At 39.6% G+C, this 19,931-nt stretch overlaps 1 protein-coding gene across 2 annotated transcripts in view; it reads left to right on the forward strand.

The window, feature by feature from the left end:
• LOC6576336 (chaoptin) overlaps positions 1–8,808 on the forward strand; it is a 64,787-nt gene extending 55,979 nt beyond the window's left edge. The window contains exons 4-7 of one of the 2 annotated variants that reach the window (XM_015165124.3): positions 1,075–1,185; positions 1,801–5,077; positions 5,177–5,203; positions 8,546–8,808. In XM_015165124.3, the coding sequence (XP_015020610.1) occupies positions 1,075–1,185; positions 1,801–5,077; positions 5,177–5,203; positions 8,546–8,722 (3,592 nt within the window). In that variant the 3' untranslated portion in view covers positions 8,723–8,808. The remainder of the gene's footprint in view (positions 1–1,074; positions 1,186–1,800; positions 5,078–5,176; positions 5,204–8,545) is intronic. The other variant, XM_002002291.4, reaches the window with a different exon arrangement.
• Positions 8,809–19,931: the final 11,123 nt, after the last annotated feature.

The following is a 19,931-nucleotide window of genomic DNA, read 5'->3' on the forward strand; positions in this document are numbered from 1 at the left end:
TTGTATTGTATTACGAATTATATTGTAAAATTAATTGATAATCAAAGTCAGATTTGTTAACTTTGCTTTGATACCACGTTTTTGAAGCTACTCTTTGAACTGCCCTCGACTTATGAATATGCATACATATGTGTATGCCTGAGTGAGTACACAGCGAATTTGCTATATTTACATAGAGTCTTTTGATGACAAACGCACTCGCTCACGCACACAACTCAAATGTGAGACCACAAGTAAAACAACAATAATAGCAACAACAGCAACAGCAAAAGCGAACGGCGAGCAACCGGTAAACGGGAAACGGCAACCAAAACGCAAACCGAAAACAGCCGCCATCAACAACTGATGCCGGAGGAAGGCGCTTAAGGCGAGAGCGAGCGAGAGCGATAGAGACTAAGTAGAAGGAGCCACAAAAATTCGGTTTGTGTTTTGCGTTTGATTCTTCGTCGCCAACAGCCGACAGCCAACAACAATGTAGTAGTTATAATAACAACAACAGCAACAGCAACAACAACAAAGCGAACAAAGAACAAGGGGCGCCCAGGCTCTAAAGCAGCCTGATGCTTGTTTGTAAAACCTCGTGGTTTTCATAATTGAGGTCGCTCTTTTACTCTGTTGCGCACTCCTCTGCGCTTTGCCTCCTCTGTCTGCTTATACTTTTCGCTGTTTATTTTGTATGTGTGTGTGTGTGTGTGTGTTTATGTGTAACTATTAATGGAGTGCAGCGGTAACGAAATGTCGATGAGTGTGTCCAGAGGGGGGTTGGGTTAGGTTAGGTCATACGACTCGCTGCCGCTGCCTCTGCCTCTGCCGCTGTCGCTGGGTGTGCGGTGCGTTAATTAAGTTTAAATATTTGTTTTCCGACTTGTGTGCTGGTTATGTCAAAAGGCATGCAGCACCTCAATAACCAGAGGGGCGCTTCGCCGGGGCGTGGCGAGGCTTAGCTTTCAAAGTTTAGCAAAACTTTTAGTATTATAAACATATCAAAAATACATAAAACAACAATAATAAAGCTAACACATAATGACTATATCTCTCTCTCTCTCCTTCTCTGATATACACACTCTTCCACAGCACCATGACGTACTCTTTAATGACACTGGACATCTCCGGCAACAAGATGCAGCAGCTGCCACTGGAGGCACTGCAGCGACTGCACTCACTCACACGTCTTGTGGCACAACGGTAAGTGGATTGAGTTCAATTTCAGCGCTGACAAATGACAATCGAAAAGCTCTTTGCGTCGCTCTCAAGTCCATCACTGTGAAATACAGAAAATGAGAGAGACAGAGAGAGAGAGACAATGGCTTTACTGTTTGAGTGACTTACTGATGTTTTGATAGATGCAAATATGTTGCGCAGTTTATATAGTGTAAAAAGTATTTATGAGATAAGATTAAGGTACTTAAAAAATAAATAAATAACCGAAAAAAAAGAGATTCTAAATAACTTCTTGGCAAAAAAAAAAAAAAAAATCAGCTTTAAATTGTATTTTTCTCTTACACATAGATATTTACATATATCCTACAGATACTTTTGCAAAACAATAAAATAAAGTGGGATATTTTTATTCTGAAATAAATAACTTACAACATGAAATGCAGCGAGAGAAATTTAGTTACAGATTCGTAGGACTTTAAAAAAATATCAGCTTTAGCTTTCACTATAAGGAGACTTTTATAGACTTCGATATATAGAATTGAATCTTTTATATAGATACCATCTCTTAAATGTTGCATTCTAATAAGTAATGTATTTTGCCCCACTAAATTGAATTATCCCATTTTCCATTCACAATAGCAATCACATAACCAGCTTGGATGGCAACTGGGAGGCGCTGCACGATACTCTGCGTTCGCTACATTTGTCAGGGAATGACATTACGGAGGTGTCGCCAGGTGGCGCTTTAGACTCGTCCCTAGGTCCGGGCGACAACAGTTCGCAGCCGAGCAGCTTGGCTGCCGTGCAGAACCGCGCGGAATCGGGCAATGCGCTGCATGCGGCTGGAACGGGTGGAATGGAACGTGCGGGCAGTGGTCGTCCGTTCGAGCAGCTGCAGAAGCTGCTGTGGCTCGATCTGTCCAATAATCGCATCACTCACGTGGCAGCCAACTACTTGCCCCGCTCGCTGGTGACCATGGACTTGTCCAGCAATCTGCTGAGCGTCTTTCCGCATCAGCTGTTCGAGCACCTGCCGGAGCTGCGCATCGTCAGCCTGCGGGACAATTTGCTGCGCAGCGTCCAGTGGAAGGAGCTGCAGCAGCGGCCGCTGCGCATGCACCTGGAGAAGCTCGACCTGGGGCAGAACTGCATTGAGCAGCTGGAGTCGGATTACTTTCAGCAAAACTATTCGGATGTGCACATCCGTGCGCTAAACATGGAGCAGAACTACATCGCTCACCTGCCCGCTGAGGTGTTCAAGGACACGGGCATTGTGCACCTTGTGCTGGCCTTCAATGCCATCAGTCGAGTGCACCCGGCCGCCTTTGATGGTCTCACGGACACACTGGAGTATCTGGACCTCGAGCGAAATCATCTGACTACAGTGCCTGTGGCTATATCTACGCTGCATCGCTTAAGATATTTGTATCTGACCTCCAACCATATCAATCAGCTGAACAACTTGCCCACCTTCACCGAGAATCTCAAAGTGCTCAGCCTGAGTGGCAACAATTTCACGATGATTCCCGTTCTCGGACTGAAGAACTACACACAGCTGTCCTATCTGAATATTGGCTACAATTCTATAGCCGACATACCCGAGGGCATCTTTGCCGTGGACGGTTGGGGGGCCAATTTGCAGACGATACTTCTCAGGAACAATAAGATAACGCATTTGCATCTCGGCTCGTTTGCGGGCCTGGAGCAGATACAGGAGATCAGCTTGAGCTTCAACGACATCACCATACACCATCCTCTGGTGTTTGAGAATGTCTCGCATACGCTGAAAATACTGGAGCTCTCGTTTGCCGTATTTCCCGCCAGGAGCTTGGAGTCGCTGGATCCATTGGATGCTCTGCTGCCGCTCTCGCAGCTCATTTGGCTCGGCCTGGACAATAACAATTTGAAGAGCATTTCGAACGAATCGTTTGCCCAGATGCGCGAGCTGAGCTATATCAATCTGAGCTTCAATCAGCTGAAGGCACTGCCCCAGGGCCTCTTCCTGCCGGATGCGCACAGCCATCTGGTGGAGATTGAGCTCTCCTACAATGCCTTGGAGCGCCTGGAGCCGCAAACGTTTCACAATTTGGGCGACCTGCAGACGCTGAATCTGCAATCGAATCGCTTGCGCAGCATTGCACGTCATGCATTTTACAATCTGGAATTCCTGCGCTACATAGACCTCTCGTACAATCGCCTGAGCAACATTTCCCATGCCGCCTTCACTGTCCTGCCCAACCTGGCGGCCTTGGATCTGATGCATAATCAGCTCTGCTCGCTATCCTTGAAGGCCTTTCACTACGTCTCGAATGCCACCACGCCGCTGCGGCTCAATCTGAGCCACAATCACATCTCGCATTTTGACGATGAGCTGAGCAGCTATATGTACATATACCAGCTGGACATCAGCCACAATCACGTGGCCAAGTCGGATAGCTTCACCAACTTGGCCAACACGCTGCGCTTCCTCAACCTGGCCCACAACATGTTAGGCGCGCTGCAGAGCCACGCCTTCGGCGACCTTGAATTCCTGGAGATTCTCAATCTGTCGCACAACAATCTCAGCTCGCTGCGACGTCGCAGCTTTCAGGGCCTGAACAGTCTCCAGGAGCTGGACCTCAGCCACAATCAGCTGGATCAGCTGCAGGTGGAACAGTTCTCAAATTTACGCAAATTGCGAATTCTGCGCATCTGCTCGAATCGGTTGCGCGCTCTGCCGCGCGAGGTGTTCATGAACACACGTCTGGAGTTTCTGGACATATCCGATAATCAGCTGAGCATCTGGCCCGTCCCCGCCTTCACGGACATCGGGTTCACGCTGCGCTCCATTCAGATGTCGCACAACAATCTGGAGTATCTGGACGCCTCGATGTTTGTCAACTCACAGTTCCTTTACGACATAAGTTTGGCCCGCAATCGCATCACCATACTGCCGGATAACACATTTAGTTTCCTCAATAATCTGACCAATCTGGATCTCTCCGAGAATCCGCTCGTCACGACCAATTTGCGAGAGGTGTTCGTGCACACGCCGCGCGTCCGCAAGCTAATACTCCATCACATGGGGCTCTATGTGCTGCCGGTGCTGAAGCTGCCGCTGCTCTCCTATCTGGACGTCAGCGGCAACTATTTGCAGGAGCTGTCGCCGCTCGGCGGGCTGCGGCATCTGCGGCATGTCAACGTCTCCCACAACAAGCTGGTGAATGCCAGCTGCGCTGTGGAGCACTTGCCGCCCTCCGTGCGGGTGCTGGATCTCGCGCACAATCCGCTGCGCCGCATCACGTTGCACGATCTGCTCAGCCTGCGCCACTTGTCCGAGCTGAGTCTGCTTGACGTGAAGGTGGCCAATCCGCAGGCCTTCGCCAAGCTGCGCTCGCTCCGCAAACTCCATGCCAGCTCTCATGCGAATCTGGGCGAGCTGGTGGCCCGGCTGCCGGGACTACAGGAACTGCGCGTCCACTGCCTGGAGCCCAACATTGGTGGGCAGCTGCTGGCCAAGCTGGCCAACAACACGAAGCTGCAGCTGCTGGAGCTCTATGGCAGCAATGTGCAGACCATTTCGCCCGACGCCCTCGCTGGGCTCGCGCGTAATCAGCGGCTGCGCGTGAAGATCTCGCACACGCGCATCTCCGATCTGCCGCCAGGCATATTCTATACGCTGCGCAAGGTGCCCCACCTGTCCATCGACATCTCGCACAATCGCATCAATGCGCTGGCCGCCGACAGCTTCTACCCCAACAAGAGCTACTGGGATGCGGTGGGCACGCGCAGCATCATGGGCGGCCTCAACACCGCCCACAATCCCCTCGAGTGCGAGTGCGGTCTGGTTTGGTTCGGGCATTGGCTGCGCCGCTGGCTGCGGGAGTCGGCGCAGATCAAGGTCATCCAGAAGGATGATCTCAAGCGCATGGTGCAGGTGCGTCATCATCCCAATGAACCAAAGCAAATAATAAACATAATTCTTGATCTATTTTTGATTTCTTTTCTATTCACTTCCAATTCATTTGTGCAAAAGCTACCCCTATCGGTTGCCGATATGCGCGTAAGCTTTTATTTCTTTTTATTTGATTAAGTTAAGTTAACTTGGCTCAGAGAATTTCACTAACTCTCGACACACACAGTAGACACTCAATTAAAAAGTCTCACACAGCGATTCAACAATATGTCGAAAGTATCTCAAGTATTTTCAGCTTAATGCGAAGGTAGCTGCTGCAAGTCGTCGTGATAGCTCGCATTTACTTTTATTGTATATCGACAGTTAAAGTTTGAGTCTGAGTTGGAGTTGGAGTTTGAATTACAACGGCAACGCTGCGTTTTTGCACTGCAGAGATACTTTTTTATTGTGCGGTAACTTTTGCAGCAGCAAAGATAGTTTGCATTCACATGTGATGCATACTACAGATACTTTTGTCTCGCACAGATAGCTCTACTCGTCACAAATTGTGTACTTCACTGTTGCAGTTGTATGGATACAGAGACACAGTTACATTTCTACCTTTCCTCCCACGAGTACCATGTATTACAAAGATACTATTATATCTAACATATAATTGTATTTCGGATACTCTTGTATCTTACATATACATTTGCATCCTTTAGATAGTTTTAGATAGTTGCAGATAAATCTGTATCTTACAGATACTTTTGTATCTTACAGATAATTTTGTATCTTCCAGATACTTTTGTATCTCACAGATACTTTTGTATCTTACAGATACTTTTGTATCTTACAGATACTTTTGTATCTTACAGACACTTTTGTATCTTACAGATACTTTTGTATCTTACAGACTTTTGAACCTTTTGGATAATTTTGGATCCTATAGATACTTTTGTGTCTCTTAGATACTTTTGTATCTTTCAGATACTTTTGTACCTCGCAGATACTTTTGTATCTTTTAGATACTTTTTGATCCTACAGATACTTTGGTATCTTTGAGATATTTTTGTATCTTTTATATACTTTTGTATATTTTAGATACTTTTGTATCTTTTAGATACATTTGTATCTTTTAGATACTTTTGTATCGTTGAGATACTTTTGTATCTTTGAGATACTTTTGTATCTTTTAGATACTTTAGTATCTTTTAGATACTTTTGGATTCTACAGATACTTTTGTATCTTTTAGATACTTTTGTATCTTTGAGATACTTTTGTATCTTTGAGATACTTTTGTATCTTTGAGATACTTTTGTATCTTTGAGATACTTTTGTATCTTTGAGATACTTTTGTATCTTTGAGTTACTTTTGTATCTTTCAGATACTTTTGTATCTTTTAGATATTTTTGTATCTTTCAGATATTTTTGTATCTTTTAGATACCTTTGTATCTTTTAAATACTTTTGTATCTTTTAGATACTTTTGTATCTTTCAGATACTTTTGTACCTCACAGATACTTTTGTATCTTTTAGATACTCTTTGATCCTACAGATACTTTGGTATCTTTGAGATACTTTTGTATCTTTTAGATACTTTTGTATCTTTTAGATACTTTTGTATCTTTTAGATACTTTTGTATCTTTTAGATACTTTTGTATCTTTTAGATACTTTTGTATCTTTTAGATACTTTTGTATCTTTTAGATACTTTTGTATCTTTTAGATACTTTTGTATCTTTTAGATACTTTTGTATTCTTTAGATACTTTTGTATCTTACAGATACTTTTGTATCCTACAGATACTTATGTATGTTACAGATACTTTTGTATCTTACGGATTCTTTTGTATCTTACGGATACTTATATATCTTACAGATACTTTTGTATCTTACAGATACTTTTGTATCTTTTAGATATTTTTGTATCTTTTAGATACTTTTGTATCTTTTAGATACTTTTGTGTCTTTTAGATACTTTTGGATCCTACAGATACTTTTGTATCTTTTAGATACTTTAGTATCTTTAAGATTTTTTTTGTGTCTTTTAGATACTTTTGTATCTTTGAGATACTTTTGTATCTTTGAGATACTTTTGTATCTTTGAGATACTTTTGTATCTTTGAGATACTTTTGTATCTTTGAGATACTTTTGTATCTTTTAGATATTTTTGTATCTTTTAGATACTTTTGTATCTTTTAGATACTTTTGTGTCTTTTAGATACTTTTGTATCTTTTAGATACTTTTGGATCCTACAGATACTTTTGTATCTTTTAGATACTTTTGTATCTTTTAGATACTTTTGTATCTTTTATATACTTTTGTATCTTTTAGATACTTTTGTATCTTTTAGATACTTTTGTATCTTACAGATACTTTTGGATTCTACAGATTCGTATGTATCTTACAGAAACTTTTGGATCCTACAGATACTTTAATATCTTTTAGATACTTTTGGATCCTACAGATACTTTTGTATCTGACAGATAAATTTGTATCTTTTGGATAATTTTGGATCCTATAGATACTTTTGTGTCTCTTAGATACTTTTGTATCTTACAGATACTTTTGTATCTTACAGATACTTTTGTATCTTACAGATACATTTGTATCTTACAGACTTTTGAACCTTTTGGATAATATTGGATCCTATAGATACTCTTGTGTCTCTTAGATACTTTTGTATCTTACAGATACTTTTGTTTCTTACAGATACTTTTGTATCTTACGGATTCTTTTGTATCTTACGGATTCTTTTGTATCTTACGGATACTTTTATATCTTACAGATACTTTTGTATCTTACAGATACTTTTGTGTCTTACAGATACTTTTGTATCTTACAGATACTTTTGTATCTTACAGACACTTTTGTATCTTACAGATACTTTTGTATCTTACGGATAATTTGTATCTTACAGATACTTTTGGATCCTATGGATACTTTTGTATCTATTAGATAAACGCATATACTTTTGGATCCCACGGATGCTTTTTGTATCTTAGAGATACTTTTGTATTTTCGTATTTTGCAGATTATTTTGTATCTTATAGATAGTTTTTTATCTTTAGATACTTATATATTTCAATCATACATTTATACATTTCAGTATTTTTGAGATACATTTGTGTTTGGAATATACCCTTGTATCTCACATATGCTGTTTTACTTCGCAGATACATTTTGGTATCTTACAAATGGTTTTCTACTCATACTTCAGTATTTCAAAAATATTTATGAACTTCACAGTTATACATGTATCTCACAGTTACTTTTTGGTTCTTTAGGGACACTTTTTTGTATTATGAAGACACATTTTCAGCTAGGAGATTCTTTAGTATTTAGCATAGGCTAAACTCTGATTTATTTGTAGTTTACATATACAAATACATGACATGTATTAAATATATCTGACAGATTCTCTTCGATTATATGGATATCTTAAACTAGCTTTTATATTTTGTAAAATTCGATATTAATTAACTTTTCGTTCTTTGCGAACAGCGTGCGCGTGCCAATACCTGCCACGATCCCACATCGGGTCGCCATTTGCCCATACTGGAGATCTTTCCGGAGGATCTGCTGTGCCAGGCGAGTGCGCTGAGTAGCTCCGGTCAGCGCATCTTTCTGCTATCCTTTGCGGCGGCGTTATCGCTGCCACTGTTCACCATATCCCTTTGATGTTGGCTCTAGTCGCTGCTGGAACTGGCCGAATGAGGCGCCTGTTGGATAAAATAATGCTATATATGTATAATAATGTATATAAACTAATATAAATATATATATATATATATATATATATATATATATATATATATTAACTAAATGTAGCCTAAATTTTTGGCAGCACTTGGAATTAGCTAATGAACCCTAACAATAACGTAAACAGCAAATCGGTTTATGTCCACTCGTAATGTATAAGTTTTATATATATTATAATAATGATAATATATACTCAAGTAAATATGAATTGGGCAAGCGCCAAGCGATTGGGAGTTTTTATGAATGAAATCTATAAATAAATATAAATGAATATAAATTATATTAATTATCATTCATATTACTTTCATTTCTGTTATTTGTGTTTCCATGCTAATTAGAGCAGATATTTTTAGTATTTGCTTATTTTGTTTATCAAAACAAGTTCAACTTTCTTTTAACATTTGTTTAACTATCATTAAGAGACCATTAGGTAATTTATGTGCTCCTCATTGGCCCCCAAACACGCCTAGCGCAGAGTCTTTGGCCAACTTAATGGTAATTAATACAATCGATTACATTAAATCAGACACATATTGACAAACACATACACATACATATAAGCGAACATATGATGATTCCTATTAAGTGACAAGGACACAGACATCATATCTATTTATAGACCAACACACACAAAATACTAGAAGGTAGTTAATAAATAAAAACACTCTTGCATCTACATAGATCTAATAGAAAATTAAGTTGTTAATAATAGTTTACATATACATATACAAATATATACGAATATTTTTAAAAGCTGAAAATAAAAAAAGAAATGAAAAACAATTCTAGACACAAGTATGGAATACAATTTAGCAGCAAGGCCAATAAGTACATTATAAATACATGAATATAAATAAAAATATAAATATTTAAAAATATGACTATGAAAGAAAAAAGAAAGAACAAGAATTAAGCAAACAATTGGCTAGCAATTACAATGGTTTTTTTATGAACGTAGAAATGACACAATGCACAGTTATCAATAAAAAAAACAAAAATTTATAAAAAAAAAAAAGCGAAAGAGGCAAAAAATAAAACAAGGTCTACTAGGGGTTTACGAACTTTGGCAGCAGTCAATATTTTAACACACGTATATAAGTACATATCAGTTTTGGCAAAAGTTATATGGGTAAAAAACAAAAAAACAAGAGAAAAGAAAACAAAGAGTCATAATGAAACGCGTAAACATTTACAGAGTGCACACACACACACAAACACTAATACATGAATACCAATTAAACGAAATAAACTATTAATAAAGAAAAAAGCTTAATTTATTTGTTTATTGTTCTCTTATCGTTTCTGCTTTTGTTACAACAATGACAATCGTGATACTAATTGTAGTTGTTTACACGACGATGATGCAAAATGCACAAGTATAATAATAATATTACAAATAAATATACATTTAAAAAAAAAAATAAAATAAAAAAAATAAATAAAAATAAAAAACAGCAAAAAAGAAAACAAAAATCAACTATTCATGGCAAACAAATGAATAAATCAATTAGGAGCGGGACAAAATGCATTTTCAATGGCTGCTGCTCATAAAATGCCAACAGGATTCTGTTCGCTTCTTCTTCTTTCTTTCCATTTTTTGTGTGAGCGGAAACAATTTTTATATATATTATATACAAAATATTATATTGTAAATACACACAAGCAAACACACACACACATACCACACTAACATATATGATATGATAGAGCGAGTCAGCAAATGCATTGTGTTCTCTTTTTTACTTTTTCTTCCTATTATGAACAACAACAGCAGAAGCAAAATTAAAGTAGTGAAAAAACAACAACAAAACCCGAAAAGTTAAGAGAAAAAACAAAAATCATATCAATACAAATGAAATTGAATAAAAAAACAATAAAAAGACGGAAAATAAATATAAAAATGCTAGAAATATTAACACCGTGTGCTTCTATTTTGTATTTGCCTAATGGAAAACTGTGCCCCAAAAGGTATTTTAATTAAACTGGATTTCAACTGGTAACTCCTGCAAGCTGCCGACTGAAAATCCCAAACACTTTCGCTTCGTTGAGCGTTTACGTGTTTTAAATAACAAACACAATGCGCTAAACGAAGCAAATGTTTAAGCCACACACTCCCACACACGTCCCCCACATTCGAACACGCCCTCAACTGATTAGAGACTGCGACTTCAACTGCGGCAAGCCTCAGACATTAGCCCCCATTGAAAGTTGGCTTGGGCTTGGGCTTGGGTTCAGGCGGCGACCCTTTTATATACTACATGCATAGCCTGTTTAGTGTTTTGGCCAATGTAACTTGATAATAACGCGAACCAAGCCAAACAGCCAAATAAACTGGCTAAAATTATGTGAGAGACTCGGAGCAGGCGAGTGAGCGAGCGCGCGCGCACAACAGGACAGACAGGTAGCACAGGTAACCCAGCCAGAAAAGGCTACCCAACAACAACAACAGCAGGTGAAGCCTGTCAGACCCTTGGCAGGCCATGGCCATAATTGGATTATCGGCACGCTGAAGAGCTCTGACGAGTGCTCCACTTGTGCACTAGATGCACTTCGCTCGCTCTTGCCTCTAGATGGCCGGGCTAAAATAAAAGTAAAAGTGCGAGTTGGCCAAAGTGCTCAGACCAACAAAAAGCAAACAAAAACAAAACCAAAAAAAAAAAAAAAAAAAAAAAAAAAGATATCAGCCCCACTATGCGTATACATAATCGTGTAATAGCCAAGTCTTACAGCTGAGTGTTGATTTACATTTTCAAGCATGCCGGGACTTCTGCCAGATTATATTTCTATAGCCTCTCGACGTTTCGTATCTATGCCAAATTCTAAAGTGGTTTCAACTAATTAGAATATTTGTGGAAAATTTCAATTTGCATATGATATATACATTTTTTTTCTGCTGCTATTTTGGAATATTTAAATTGAATATCTAATGGCTAGTCAAATTATCATAATGTACATTTTTGTGTACAAAGACTAATATATAATTTCGCGCACTAAGACTCAAAATAAATTTGGCTAAAGCTTTCAATTATTTATAATATATGCAATATATTTTTTATTTGTTTAAATTTATTTCTGATTAGACACAGCTGTGCAAATTGAAATATCAACAACAAATATACATATATGTATATTGAAATAATTTACAAATAATGCTCGACTAGGCTAATTGAAAATATGTTTTTGATTCCAATTCTAGCTATAAAGAAAGTCTGGCTTTATAATAAATTTAACTTGAGAATGGCTATGACGTAATTCTCTCTATGTCTGTAAAATTTATGCATATTTGATAATTTCCTAAAATTTCCTCATATTAATGTTTATACAAAAAGTCTATTCTCTTTTATATATAAGCATACAGCAGAGATGTTTTTTTTTTTTTTTTTTTGTATGCTTTACTATGCTGTTTTACATTCTCAATATACCTGTATCTATACCTCTATCTATATTCTAAAACACATTTTTCAAATACTCTTAAAGCCCTATTCGGCCTAGTTTATGAGATTTAGTGAACAACTTTACGCTTAAAGAGTTCGTGCACACCCTTGCCCCTAATTTCTGGCAGTGTATGCCCCTTTTTTTCGAGCTGCTGCTGCTGCTGGCTAACTGAAAGCTTTCAGCGCTTTTAGGGCTTTCTTAGTGCCTGCGGCAATGGAAATGCCACTTGCTGCTGTTGCCAGTTGTTGTTGGCGGAGTTGTTGCAGTTGTTGCAGTTGTTGCAGCTGTTCGCTGGCCGAGTGCTGCATGTTGCGTATGTGCTGCATGTTATCAATGTGTGTGTGTGTGTGTGAGTGTGTGCGCCTTCGCTATGCCGGAGATTGCATGTCGATGCGACTTAATTGCATTTCAGACAGCGCTGCCAAACGAGCCGCTGCTCGTTGGCCGTGTTGAGCGGAAGGAAACGACGCTAAGTACAAGTTTTTGGTAAGGGGCTGCCGCTGCCGCAGCTAGGCATTGTGTTAGCCCAGCGAAATCGAAAGCGAAAATAAAGGAATGCGCTAGACCAGCGCCCGTCCGACTCCTGCTGCGGCGGCAAAGTGTTTGCAGTTTAATAGCCCCGAAGGTGCTGCAGTGCATCCGAGTTGCAGTCGAAGGAGCACTAACCGAAAAATTAAACGTTAAGATTACGTTTACGTTTACGTACCTTGGCACAGACACGACACACACATGACATGCGGGTGGTTCCATAGCCCATAGCCCTTCCAAGCCTCCACGCCCCTCCAAGTCCATATACAAATCCAAATCCAAAAACTCACCCACCATTACTAATGCAGATGCACCACTATCAACAGTGCCAACAGCAGCAGCAACAACAACAACAATATCAACAACAACGAATAGGTCTGCAACTAGGTATGTGGCTGTAATGGCAAAAACCGCCGACAAATCTGCTGCATTGCCACTGCCCAGAAGGGGACTTTGAGGCAACAGCTAGAGGAGGGATGGAAGAGTGGGAAGGATGGAGAGAGAGAGAGACAGAGAAGAGAGGAGCGCTGAGGAGCGTACGGACGAGTGCCCATTGAGCCGGCGGGCCAAACTAACAGAGTGCTTATTTTAACGAAGTTACAACAACTTTGGCAATACAAACAGTAATGCCAGGCAGATTCACACTCGGTACAACACACACACAGATGCACACTTAAGCACACACACCAATCTACCATATACAAATTGTAAAATCGCAGTGCTTCCAAAAGTATGCAACAACTAAAGCGCGCTGCAGAGCGAGCAACGCATCTGAAATGCTCTTTAGTTATGGCATCTAGAGGGTAACTGAAGTAAAAATAATAATAATAATAATAAAAATAATAATAATAATAATAATAAAATATATTAAATTTGCTATACAGGTCAATAAAATATTAAATATTAAGAAAAAATAAATCAATTGAATAAATGTCAGCTACAGTTAAGTCTGGAGTGTTCAAGCATGAAGATCTCTCGACGCCTCCAAGCAGAGTGCGGGAGAACATTGAGGAATTTACGCTCATACACATAGTCAAAACTATCGAATGGAGAGGCATAAGTAAAACAATCGAGCTCGGATCAAATAAGGAAGATAATAAATATATTGTAGATGAAATCGTAGACAATAGGATAATAATAATCAATTGACGAATTGACTCAGCAATAGAAACAGTAGATTTAAAGAATGAATTTTTGCATGAGTCTGGGTATAAAAAACTTTGGCTCAGAAGAATACCTCGCCTTATGATCCTATAAGCTTGAAGCAAGTGTATTAATTCAATATATTTAGGAATTTCCATATTCCACAGATCCTATAGCTCCCTCATAGATAGCATAATGCCATTTCCAGTCCAAGGTAAATATATAGCCCAGATTGTAGGGTATTTGATGCTGCTGCTGCAGTTGGCGCAACGTCTGCAGCGAACTGCGAGCAGCGAGCAGGTGGAGAAAGGTGGGGAGCTGGGTGGGGCAGTTGCCGTGCTTGGGGTCGGTGCGCCACTAGAAACTTTACGACATGCAAAAATTGTGAGCAGAGAGCGGATATAATTGTCGGTCTTCTCGTAACTTTGCCGTGGGGAGTAGATTAGTTGATTTGTACGTACACACACACACACACACACACACACACACGAGCACACACAGGCAACACACACACACACACACATAGTAGTCGAATGGTTTTTCCTATATAACAAACCCACGTTGAGTAAAACGAATCCTTTTAACCAAATGATATGCGCCGAACAATTGTACGCTGCTGCAGTTTGCCTATGTGTGTATTGGAGTGTAAGTGTGTTTGTGTGTGTGCGAGTGTGTTTGGCCAAATGTGTAATGTGGGGCAGTAAGCAATAGTTTGTTGTTGCTGCCACTGTACTGGGCATTTGCTAACTTTCTACCACATCGCAATTTAATTTTATAGTCGAAAACACACAGCGGCCGCCTCTGTGGCTCAGCGGTTGCAGTCGCAGCTGCTGCCTCAACCTCTGCCACGCCCTCTGCCGCTGCCGTTGCCTCTCTGGTATTGGTCTTCTGCATCAGCGCTGTGGCACAGTTCATAAAAAAGAAGAAGAAAAGTTTGTAGAGCTCTGCACTCCCCGAGCTACATTTTTGTTGTTTTTTTTTTTTTTTTTTTTTTTTAGACTGTCTGCAGCCTCTGATTTATGGACAATTCTTGGCTGAGCAAATCAAAAACTAAATCATAAACGATTAGCTCACTGGTCGACTTCACTGATTAAAACAAATAGACAAGCTGCTCCGATGGTCCGACTCGCTATGTGCCCCTCCAACCACTAAACAGTGCCTGCCCCACCCCGCCTCCGCCTACTGCTGCTGCTCCATCAACTGTTCCATCGACTGAGCTCCCGGGGGCTTCAGCTCAAATCAGTTGCTAAGCGCATACATGACTGAGCAATGCAGATGAGAGCTGCCAGCACAGGTGTGTGTGTGTGTGTGGGGGTGTGTGTATCTGCATGTTTGTTTGAGTGTGTGTAATTTGATTTTTTAAGCTCGAGCGTGAAGCGTAGCAATTAATTGAACAGAATGCAGAGATTAGATCATGAAAAGTCAATTGGAAATGCACAAATGCAGTCAAGTGGAGGCCAGCTCGGTCAGTATTGGACAACACACACACACACATATGTGTGGGCTAGGTAAGCGCTGCACTCGACGCTGTCTATGTTAATTATCGCTAATGTGAAGGCACTTTGTATAAAAGTGTAATCAATTTCAATTATTTTTTATTTTCTGCTATAAAATCTCAATCCATCTAGCAATAAGGCAAACAAAAAATACCTGTATAACTGTAAATGTGTAGCCTGAAAATATCAATACATCGATTACCAGGTTGTAGGTAAAAGATTAATAGGTCGTTGGATAATAATCTAATATCGTTGGTATATATTATAATATATACACCGCTTATCTAATAGATATGCAGTTGTGATATGATAGATTGATAGATAGATAGGATGGATGCGCACAGCAGGGAAAGTTAGTAATATACACATATCAAATTTTAAAAAATATGTTTATATTAATAATTATTTTTTTAAATTTTAAGTTAATTATTTAATTGACCACATATTTCTGAAACATACTTATATTTGAAATATTTATAACTAACAAATACATCTGTATCTATAGATGGTCTATTATCATAAGTATTTTATGATAAATATATTTGGAGGTTTATGGAAATGCCAGATAAATTTAACTATAACAAATTCAATTGATTTTTATTAATTTAGATTATTGCTTTCCATTTTTTTAGCATACTAAATTTTGTTCATGTTTACTATTTGATGCCATTTATAGCTCAACATTTCAGCTACATGTCATTTGAAATCTTGTTGGTATCCAATGGGTTCCAAATCCGAGTTAAGTCTAAAACAAATAGGGATAACTTGGAGTAATATCGTTGGCACTCTAACATGAAGCTGTAACTAAAGCTAAGCCCCACTTTCATGCATTTACTATTGTTGCTTCTGGTCCTGCTCCTGCTCCTGTTCCTTCTACTGCTTCTGCTGCTGTTACTGTCTGCCTTTGTCGCTGGCTTGGCTTGGAGCATATCGTTAGTGGCGCCGTGAGTTGCCATAGCCACTGATATATGACATTTTGGCTGCTTGAATTTGCGAACTAATCAAGTGCAGTGCCCAGATATGGTCGTGCCCCCAGACTAGAAGTAAGCATGCTGAATCGCTTATTGCACAGCCAAGCCACCCACTGAGCCACCCACATTACTGCACTCTCCATGCGATTGCAATTTCGGGCGGCTTTTGCAGGTAACAGCAGCAAACAGCAATAAACCGAACTTGAATACGAATGCGAAAGTAAGTCCCGTGCTTTGTATCAATACGGATAGTCAACGAGTCTCCCTCTCCCTCTCTCTCTCTCTCCCTCTCTCTGTGTATGTGTGTGCCGGGACACGCCCACCAAATGACCAACCAGCTTGCTGCTCATTGAAATGGAATCTAATCGGCTTTTGATTTTACAAGTCCTTTTCACAAAGTTTGTCAGTGGCTGCCGCTTGACTCGATGTGTGTATTACTTGCAACACAGATGCATGCATATATGTATGTGTATTCACATAGAAATATATGTGTCGGTGTGCAGTTGGCGGTGGGGCTGCATCGGAAAGTCTAGCACAGCTCGTTGCCATTTTGCACTCGGCATAAGTATGCAATATCCGTTTCCGTTCGTTACGTTTGTTACAGGCTCGAACTTGACTCCCCACTATGGTGCTGTGGTGCGGTGGTGCAGCGGTGCACCTATGAAAACTGAAGTACCTCAATGCTTATACACTTTTCACTGCAGCAGGTGGCAACGAAAACAGCGCTTATTGTAATAAGCACGAGTCAAAGTGCAATTTCTTTACAAACTTCCCACAGTACATGGATAGATTAAGAGGGATGTTAGAATAGTTTGTCAATTCCTTAAAAAAATCTATTAAACAAGTAAGAAGGCTCTAGTCGAGACTGCTCGACTAGGAGATACCCTGAACCCTCCAAGCTGATATTCTAATCATTCTGGACTTCTTTTATGTACACATACATACACATGCACTTATAAGCACGCGCTCTGCTAACTGCGCAGTTAGCAGCGGCAGCGCTTGGGCTGCGCTGCAATGTGGGCAATATTATGACAATTTATTTGTTGAATAATTTCTTTTGTAGATATACAATCTTAATAAAACTTTCAGAGCGTAAGCATATGGTTAAAATGTGTGTACATTCCAAAGCACAAGTCTCTAGTACTTGAAATGCGTTTTTTCCAAATTGGGGGCGAAGGGGGCGTGGTATCCAAAATCTGTAAATTACAAAATCTTTGTGTCCATTAACTCTATATACAACGCAAATTTGAAGGCTCCAGGTTTAAAAGTGTTCAAACTAGGCTGAAAAAACCAAGTCGATTTTTCGATTATTCTCGATAAAAAAGTTATCGGATGAGTTATCGAAAAAATAAAGCAAACTCGTACTGCCTATGGTATACACGAGTATGCATGCCAAATTTCAGCTCTCTAGGTCTTATATCTTCTGAGATCCTTTTGCTCATACGGACGGACGGACGGACGGACGGACAGGGCTATATCGACTCAGCTCGTCGTCCTGATCAAGAATATATATACTTTATGGGGTCTGCGATGATTCCTTCTGCATACTTTTCACAAAACCATTATACCCTGATTTCCCATTTTCAATGGGTTCAGGGTATAAAAAGATACATATATATATATTAAGAATAATAATAATTTATAATAATAAAACTAATTTAAGAAACATTGCTCACATTTTTTATTAAAATTATTAAATTGATATTATTTAAATTGCAAGGTTTCTACTTATATTTGTATTATTATTTTCATTGATAATATAAAATAGCATTAAATATTGTTATATTATTTTTATATTAATTATTATTAAATTTTTATGACAATGATCAGGTATAATATAATATTTATTAAATATGCATATTTGTATATATTTTCTATACATGTTCTCTAAGCAGAAACAGAAGCTGAGTTAAGGCAACGGAATAACGCGATTCACAGCTCAACTGCTAAAGGCAGTTTAGCCTTAGTAGACATATTTAAAACTATACTTTATTGAAATGTAAAATCTAAACTAACTGAAATTTCAATTCTATGTATATAAACTCTTTATGCATCACAAAAATCTCATTCTACTTAAACAAACCGCACAGTAGTCTAAAATCAACCCTCGCATATTGAAGAGCCGCTGCTCGAGAAGAGCCGTTGCCAAGATTGTCGCAAACGCATCTTTGCGATGCGCTCCCCGGGCTAAGCCTTTTGGCCTATGGCGCCAAATAATGTCCAGGAAGTGATAATATCAGCGAGAGCTCAGCATCCAGTGCTTCGAGTGAGCCGCCACCTGCTGTGCATTCAATTGGAAGGGCATTGAGTCGGGGCCCAGGCTTGAGCTTTAAGCGGTTTCGAGTGCTTGTCGTCGTTGATGTGCTTTCTCACTCTCTCCCCCTCCCCTCCTCTGCCTGTTTCTCTCTTCTTCAGTGTTCGCTTTTATCAGAGCATCAGACATTTTGTTATGGCAGCTGGAGTAGAGGATGCCAGCTATAGCTGCTTGTTGTCGGCCTTTTTTAGACCTTGGGTGGTCCACACTCATACACACACACACATACACTCACTCTCACACACACGCTTGCACACACAGATGTCAATTGCAAAGCGGAAATTGTTGTCTGTCTGGCTTTTTGAATCTGTGTCCTGTCTGTAGTTTATTACGTTTGCTGATTGATTTGTCAGCAACCGGCCAAAAGAGCTATCCCACCTTGTCAGGCTGTGGCTGAGCAGGAGACGGTGGGCGGTGGGTGGTGGACGGTGCGCGGTGAAGCTTGGTATGCAGCCGCAAGCATAGTTAACGCAATGTTATTTAATATTTAATTCGTTTGCCATAATTACGTAAAAACATTAAAATATATTTTATTTATGAGCACTGCGGCTGGGCAGGCCCCATCGAGCGACGAGCTAGATAACAGTCGAGTGCAGGAGGCTGAGTTCCATTTAGTTGAGTTTAGTTTCCACTTATTCCTGCCGAGTTTCGGCAGCCATGGCAAACTGTTTCCCAGTTAAACAGATCCAGTTCCATCTCCAACCCTTGCTGGCAACGAGTGCTTGCCATCTCCACTCCCTCTCCCTCTCCCTCACCCCTCACCCCTCACCACTCACCACTCTCCATCTCCCTCTCTCTGTCGCCTTATGCATTAAACATTAATTATTTAAAATGTCAGAGCAGCAACTAGGCTAGAAGCTGGTTGCGAATGAAAATGGGTATCAACGTTTGCGGCTTGGCTTACTTTACAGTTCAAATGGCCACAGCGACGCGTTTCCGAAATCGAAAGCAACACGAAAACGTCTTTTATACAAAGTGGAAATGTGTTGTATTAAGATGTGTACTAATTTTAATACATTGAGAATAACGAATAGTCTATATATCTATAGAAATAACTGTTTGACTTTCAATTCAATTTAATTATTGCAGATCTTTAGGAAATACTTAAAGTCTAACAGGAATTTTTTAAGAATCTCTGAGTCTTACTCTCTTATTTTACTGTTGTAGTTTCCAAAAATTTCATTCCAATGCTCACAGCTGCTATGTCTCTTACTCTCTTTCGTTCACGTTCCTGCTCGCTG

The sequence above is a fragment of the Drosophila mojavensis genome, unplaced genomic scaffold (genome assembly GCF_018153725.1).
Source record: "Drosophila mojavensis isolate 15081-1352.22 unplaced genomic scaffold, ASM1815372v1 contig_36, whole genome shotgun sequence".
Classification (NCBI taxonomy): domain Eukaryota; kingdom Metazoa; phylum Arthropoda; class Insecta; order Diptera; family Drosophilidae; genus Drosophila; species Drosophila mojavensis.